The following is a 7,057-nucleotide window of genomic DNA, read 5'->3' as shown; positions in this document are numbered from 1 at the left end:
TAAAGCATGTCAAAATATATAAATTACCAAAAACTCAAAATAAAAAAAATAAAAATAAAAATATATGATTGGAGGGTAGGGGAGAGAAGGAATTATTTTAAATTTAAATTATTATCGGGGAGATGAGAGAAAAAGAACAAAATGCCTCAACTTATATGAACTTCTAATTAAAATTGGCTACACAATCATTGATTTTTTTCAGCATATTCATCCACCATAAATCACACCATGCATTTCTCGCTTAGCAATTGAATACATCAACAAACATACCAGACATCATCATTTTCAATTAATAAATTCGCAATTATTTAGACCCCGCTCTTCATGGAGAGTGTTTCAAATTTCAATAGCATTGTCCTTTTGATCTGACATAGTATCCTCCATTCTATCACATTTCACTTACATGCATATTTATTGTATAAATTTACTTTATAATATTCACTTTTGCAGTTTTTGTAAAATAAACCCATGTATTTTAATGTACACATAACTAAATGGATAATTTCAAAAACTTGGATCTTCAAAAATATAGAAATATAACTGTTGCACCAAGTTTGTTCGATACCCTTTGACCCTTTACCATGTTTATTTGATGCCAACCTCATCAACATTTAACAGAAAACCAAAACATTCAATATAGGCATAGGTCTCTTAGTTTTTGTCCTCACCTATACTATAGAACCGCTGTGTCCTTTATGACTTTCCTCTACTATTTGTGGCCAATCACCAGTTATCTTAACTGTTACTTTTCTTTCACTCTATCACATGTTAATATGTGAGTGCTGTTTTTTATTTTAACTTTTTGGTAACATCTAATTAATTAATCATAGGAGTGCAACTTTTTATTAAATAAAAAGCAGGATTTGTAGCTGTCGGTGGAGATGTTCAGCATCCTATGACAAGTATCCGTTGAGAGAGTACTTTTTCTAGTAATTTACCAGCCATTACCAACTTTCTCATTTCTTTTACTTTCACCTTCAACTCTGTTTTGAAACCAGAAGCTTTACAAAACTTGTTAAATTCTTCCTCATGCTACATTTTGCCAGGTACAAGTTGTAGCACTATGATCTCATTACTCTTCTTAGTGCATTTTTCTCTTCCATATTGTAGTACTTAACTGTTGTAGCTATCTTAATTACTATGTTTTTTGTGGCTGTGGTTTTCCACCTGCTGAAAGCAATGTTTCAATTGAAGTACACAACATACTCATAAATATTGCCATAAATTAAATGAATATTAAACTTCTAAATATATATATATATGCATGCAAACATGTGTGTATAGTCTCTCAACAAAGAGAAGTAGCATGAAACTAATGTAGGAAATAGAAAATTCTCCTCACTGTTAGGTACTGTACAATAGCATGAAGTTTTCTCTTTCTGTTCTTGAATAGCATCTGAAATCATGAACCACAAGCCATGGCATTGGAGAAAAAAATCTATGGAGAAGACAATCTTTGCAGCTGACAAAGTTGTCACTCCTTCTCAAATTATTGAAAAAGAGGTACTAACTAAGAGCTTTAATTTCACTCATTTTTACATTACTCATTCTTTTATATTACCCTCTTTTTTTCTGCAAAACCAGAAACTTATATTAAGCACAATCCTCTGCTAAGTTTTGGCAAAATGTTGATGAATTATAATTCTCCTTTTAGAATTGAATTAACTAGAGAAATGCTTGGTTTGATTAATATAACTGACAATGTTACATTTTACCAGGAACACAATCTTTCGACAGATAAGGAAAGTGGATCGCAAAGATCGTCGAGAAGAAGCCTAAATGAGAAGTTGGCAACAGTACTCCTTGATTCACCTGTTGAAGCTGACCCTTTAGCAAAGGAACCTTTGCAGTCACAAAGCTGTGTTCAAGAAGAACAAGAGCAAAGTGTATGTGTTGCAACTCCAAAGATATCAGAAGAGCATGAGAAGATTCAGAAAGAATTGGAAGAGAAGCTGAGTGAAGCAAATAAAAGGATAGATGACTTAACTACTGAGAATACTAGTTTAACCAATGCCTTACTCTCCAAAGAGGAATATATTGGAGAACTTCTTAGATGTAAACAAGAAGCAGATGAAGAGTTTAAAACACTGATGACAAGATTAGATTCCACAGAAAAGGAAAATGCATTCCTAAGATATGAGTTTCACATGCTGGAGAAGGAACTCGAGATGCGAAAGGAGGAGACAGACTATAGCCGTCGGTATGCAGATGAATCACACAAACAATATCTTGAAAGTTCTCAGAAATCCTCAAAGTTAGAAGCTGAGTGTCAGAGACTCCGTCTCGTGCTTCAGAAAAGATCTCCTGGTCTTGCTGGCTCAGGGAATAGGAAGAATGAAATCGGAACGATGAGAAGAGAGATCGATATGAGAAGAAAGAAGTCAAATCTTACCAAGGATTTGATATGCAAAAATAATGATATTGGAAATAGTACTGGATTAGCCGATAAGCGTATCAGCTTGATGATCAAACGTTTACAAGATTTGGATGAGGAGAACAAGGCTCTGAAAAGAATTTTAACAGAGAAAAACTATGAACTAGATTCTTCAAGGTTTATGTATGCTGAAACAGCTTCCAGGTTATCACAGGCTGAGATTCTGCTTAGAAAGTTTTCCGAAAATCACAAGTCCATGGAGCTAGCAAGGTGTTATTCCACATCAAATGAACTTCCTTTAATGTCAACTTTTGACATTTCTAGTGATGATGAGGCTATCTCTTCTGGATCCTGGGCGAACGCTCTCATTTCGGAACTAGAACATTTAAGAGTTACTGAGGCTAAAACTCATGGAAACAATAAAGCATTAGAAGTTCAAGACATGTATTCCACGGACGACTTTGTTGACATGGAAAAGAAGGCTATAGTTTCTGTTGATACACCTAAAGGAGGATACTTATCTGATGTAAGTGGAAGGGAGCTTGTGCCAGTTGAACAAGATTTTGGCTTTCATGAGAGGAATCATACAAATCAAAAACAATTTGACTGGCTTCAGATTGTTTTGAATGCTATGTTGGAGGAGAAACGCGTATCAAAGCGTAGTCTCGATGATTTATTCAACGACATAAAAATTGCATTTGGATGTATAAATCACTCAACTGCTTGCAAATATGATTATATAACTCAGAAGCCAACGCATCCTGCAGAGTCTGATTCTTTTTATGTTAACAGTTTCAGTGGTTTTACTGAATCAGTCCACAGAATTATCAAGCTCATTGAAGGAATTGCTCCCAAGTCATTCATCTGCAACAATGGTCCAGATTGCTTGGAAGAGAATCGGCATTCAGACTTATCTCAATCACCTAAATCCAAAGACTTCTTTATTCATGTTTTACAATGGAAGGTTTCAGACTTGAATCCTCTTTTGCATCAACTTGTTCATACCTGCAAAAATTTACTGACAGGAAGAGCTGATTTTGAAAATTTTGTCGAGGAAGTCGCAGTTGCTTTAGATTGGAGCATTAATAACTGTGCTAACTCCACCAATGCTTCAATTGCAAGAGATAAGATCAAGAAACATTTTAACTGTTTTTTGTCAGCAAATGAAAATGAAAATCAAATAGATGTCGACGATGAACAATTTTCTCACAAAGAGTCTACGGTCTTCAACACAAAAAGTAATCAGCATGATCTCCTTGAAGAAATTAGAAAACTAAAAGATGATCTGAGGAATACAGAATCTGCTAAGAAAGACTTGGAAGTAAAGCTGATGTCAGTAACCCATGAGAGTGAGAATTTGACAAAACAATGTCATGAAGCACAAAATAGCATAAAAGGTTTAGAATTAGAAATAGAGACATTGAAAGAATCCAAAGCCATGGTTAAAGACCAAATTGAAAAACAAAAGATGATAAATGAAGATCTTGACACACAACTTACAATAGGCCAGGCAAAGTTAAATGACATCTTTCAAAAGTTTTCTTCCTTAGAATTTGAATTAGAGGATAAAAAGAACTCCTGTGAGGAATTAGAAGCAACATGTCTCGAGCTTCAACTTCAGCTGGAAAGGTAACAGCAAAAAGAATTCTTCGTTTTCCTTTCTTTCTTTTGGTATCTAGCAGTTTGCAATTACCATTTGTTTTCCTGAATAATGAATCTGATTTTGCAATCATTTTAAAAACATTAACAGCATTACAAAGAAGGAATCTCCAATCTATGGCAGATACGAAGCGGAAAAGATACATCAAACAGTAAGAAGTTTGCTTCTTATATAATTACAAAACCTTTACTTAATTGTTTGCATTATCAACTTTATTTCTATTTTCATTTGATTAAAAACATAGTAAAAATGTCAATGAAAAAATCAAATCAGGGCTGGGAGATCACAACAGCTTCATCAAAGTTAGCAGAGTGCCAAGAAACAATTGTCAATCTTGGGAAACAACTCAAGGCACTTGCTTCATCTAGTGAAACAGCACTTCTTGATAAGGTTGTCTCCACAAATAGTTATATGGTTAATCCATCTCAGAAGAAGAACTTGATCAAAAAACGATCCTCGCTGCGCACCCATATGCTAGCTGAGGATGATGCTAAAGAAGAGATACATACGTCTGTCCAAAACGAAGAAAGCAAAAGTATTGAAGATGCACAGAGACCGTCCCTTCTTCAACCAGAAACAGAAACTGCTCTGCAAACTCCTCTCGTCATGGATAATGCACCAGAAATACCTATGACCTCAGAGAAAAATGATAGAAGCAAGGCCACAGGATATCTGTCAATTGTGCCGAGAAAAAAACACAGCGGCTTTGAATTTCTGAGGCGGCTGTTGTCAAGACAAAAGAAGAGTAAAGGAACTAAGCTATTAGGGATAGCATGATTAAGAATGGACATAAAACCTCCCCTCAAGAGTGGTATTCGAAAGGAAGTTTATTTGGTGTTTTTAGCTTGCAATGGCTTCTTTGATTATTGAGGTTTGGATCGGAGGCCAACGTGTGAGATTTTCTCTTGTAGATACTGCTGGTGTACTTGTATATATACATTGCTTTTGTGGTGGTATTTCAGATTAAACGCGCTGATATATATATACATATATATGGAACGTGCTTGTGTTTGCAAAGACTGTGTTAAGCCAAAAAAATAACAAACAAGCACTGCTATGCTTATATTGTTCCTCAATTTCATTGACATGATTTTTACTTATTCTATCATGATTAAGCAGTTTATAAAAAATTAAATTAATAGTAATTGCGGTTACTTGTCAATGAACTTGTGGCACGACATATATTTCAAAAGAGTAGCCCTTTAACTTGCAGTGTCACCAATCGATGAATACTCAAAATCCAAACACACTCAGCAATGACAGCGTGAAATTTATAGAACTTTAAAGTAATGAATTTCAAAACAAGTCTGCAAAATTGTCATAAAGACCCTCGCATTTGCACACGGTGAATTGAACTTGATGTGTCATTAGACCTTCATACTTGGGATTTTTGACCATGTTTACTGTAAATATTTCAAGGAATTACTATTTAACTATCCACTTCAACTTAAACGTATTTGAAACACATTTCAATGTTAACAGTTACATGCTCAATTGTTATTATGCAACAATGCCAATTGAAGACTTCGTAAAGTTTATGCGAATTCCAAGTAAAAAGCAGCACCAAACCTTGAAAATAGTTTCAATGAAGCATCAAACCTTCAAAATAGTTTCAATGCCAAAACATTTCCGGTGTATCATACCCTCTAACAAATTTATCTTAAACATGATTTTTGAAAACCTTAGTAAAATGATTATGACACAAACACAAGATACAACTATGACACATTGACACCAAAATGATTGGAGAAAACGAATTTATTGACCGTAAACAATGTTTTGTGTTGCAGATATAACAATACACGAGGAGGTAAAAAATTGACTGGCTGTTTAAGGGGTGGGAAGCAGAGTAATTAAATTATTATGCAGCAAGTGATGGTTTGCAAATGATACATGCCACAAACAAAAATACTTAACTCGTCAACATTCCTACATATACATACTATACTCACCCTCGTTCTCATAGAAACCCCAATTGCATCCCTACAAACTAAAAACACAGATGAAAACCAAGGTTCAGATAAAGGACTCTATAATTTAATTACTAACTTATGAAAAAGTGAACACTCCACAGCTTATAAACAATAATTCCTAACACGAGAATTTTAACTTTTGAAAACTTAAGCATTTGATTCAAAATACTCAGTAACCCTTAAAAAAACAATTGAAACTTCCTTTTCAACAAATTCTAGTTGAAATTCAACAAAAACAAATAATAGTTGCAAATGTTGGGAATATAAACCAACTTGAATAGCGTTAACAACTTCATTAGTACCAAATAACATTGGTAAAGGGAATGAAAACACATCAAGGAAAGAGAATCAAATATGAAATGTATGCAAGCAAGTAAGATCATTGCACTGCAACAATTATAATTCACAGCTCTAAAACATCCCAATTTTAAACTTCGGTATCACTTTACTCTCGTAAGCATATTTCAATTCAAGAGGCGTTAAATACGTGCAACGGATTCCAACATCAACATAAAAAAAAGCATACACAAAATACCAAGCATAAGCAGAATTTCAAAACTAAAACATAATTTATGTGAATCTTGCAAAATCGCATACAAACCCTAAATAACAAGTTCAACTAAAACAACAATTCAATCGATAATAATTCTACGAATTAAAAGAAAAAGTTTTCCACAGCATAAAACATGAACCGAAAGCTAAAATAAACAACCAAAAAACACCTCGTTTTTCTTTCTTCGTCCCTTCCAAATAAACGATTTCAACGGTATGACTTCTGGAACCTAGCACGAGCACCACGACCACCGAACTTCTTAGGCTCACAGCGCCTAGGATCAGCAACAAGCAAGGTACGATCGTAACGCACAAGGATATCCTTGATCTCCTTCTTGCTCTGTTCATCGACATACTTCTGGTAGTAAGCAACAAGTGCCTTCGCGATACTCTGCCTGATGGCATAAATCTGAGAAGTGTGACCACCTCCTTTGACGCGGATGCGCATGTCTACTCCGGCGAAACGACTCTTTCCCAACAAGAGGATGGGATCGAATG

General features: G+C 34.7%; 2 protein-coding genes across 4 annotated transcripts in view; one reads left to right on the top strand and one right to left on the bottom strand.

Moving 5' to 3' along the window:
• The first annotated feature begins 496 nt into the window (after positions 1–496).
• On the top strand, positions 497–5,051 carry LOC101509101 (filament-like plant protein 7). Of its 3 annotated transcripts, none has more exons than XM_073370116.1 (5): positions 497–1,046; positions 1,349–1,503; positions 1,719–4,003; positions 4,125–4,185; positions 4,308–5,051. In XM_073370116.1, exons 2-5 carry the CDS (start codon positions 1,405–1,407, stop codon positions 4,809–4,811), a joined length of 2,949 nt encoding a protein of 982 aa, XP_073226217.1. In that variant the 5' UTR covers positions 497–1,046; positions 1,349–1,404; the 3' UTR covers positions 4,812–5,051. The 3 variants fall into 3 exon arrangements, with proteins under 3 accessions (XP_073226217.1, XP_004505245.1, XP_073226216.1); XM_004505188.4 differs by having other exon boundaries at positions 498–1,046; positions 1,394–1,503; XM_073370115.1 differs by lacking the exon at positions 497–1,046 and having other exon boundaries at positions 1,053–1,503.
• A 1,497-nt stretch (positions 5,052–6,548) lies between these two features.
• LOC101508784 (small ribosomal subunit protein uS9-like) overlaps positions 6,549–7,057 on the bottom strand; it is a 775-nt gene continuing 266 nt past the window's right edge. The window contains exon 2 of the mRNA XM_027335764.1: positions 6,549–7,049. Within this exon, the coding sequence (XP_027191565.1) occupies positions 6,768–7,049 (282 nt within the window). The 3' untranslated portion in view covers positions 6,549–6,767. The remainder of the gene's footprint in view (positions 7,050–7,057) is intronic.

This window comes from Cicer arietinum, chromosome 6 (genome assembly GCF_000331145.2).
Source record: "Cicer arietinum cultivar CDC Frontier isolate Library 1 chromosome 6, Cicar.CDCFrontier_v2.0, whole genome shotgun sequence".
In the NCBI taxonomy this organism is placed as follows: domain Eukaryota; kingdom Viridiplantae; phylum Streptophyta; class Magnoliopsida; order Fabales; family Fabaceae; genus Cicer; species Cicer arietinum.
The sequence above is the reverse complement of the archived record's forward strand: the minus strand, read 5'-3'. Positions and strand labels throughout refer to the sequence as shown.

What these genes read in the sequence shown, in the direction of transcription:
- LOC101509101 (XM_073370116.1), top strand. Translation starts at nt 1,405, where the DNA reads ATGAACCACAAGCCATGGCATTGGAGAAAAAAATCTATGGAGAAGACA. An exon ending in CTTCAACTTCAGCTGGAAAG is followed by an intron (nt 4,004 to 4,124) that starts GTAACAGCAAAA and finishes AAACATTAACAG; the next exon opens with CATTACAAAGAAGGAATCTC. An exon ending in CGGAAAAGATACATCAAACA is followed by an intron (nt 4,186 to 4,307) that starts GTAAGAAGTTTG and finishes AAATCAAATCAG; the next exon opens with GGCTGGGAGATCACAACAGC.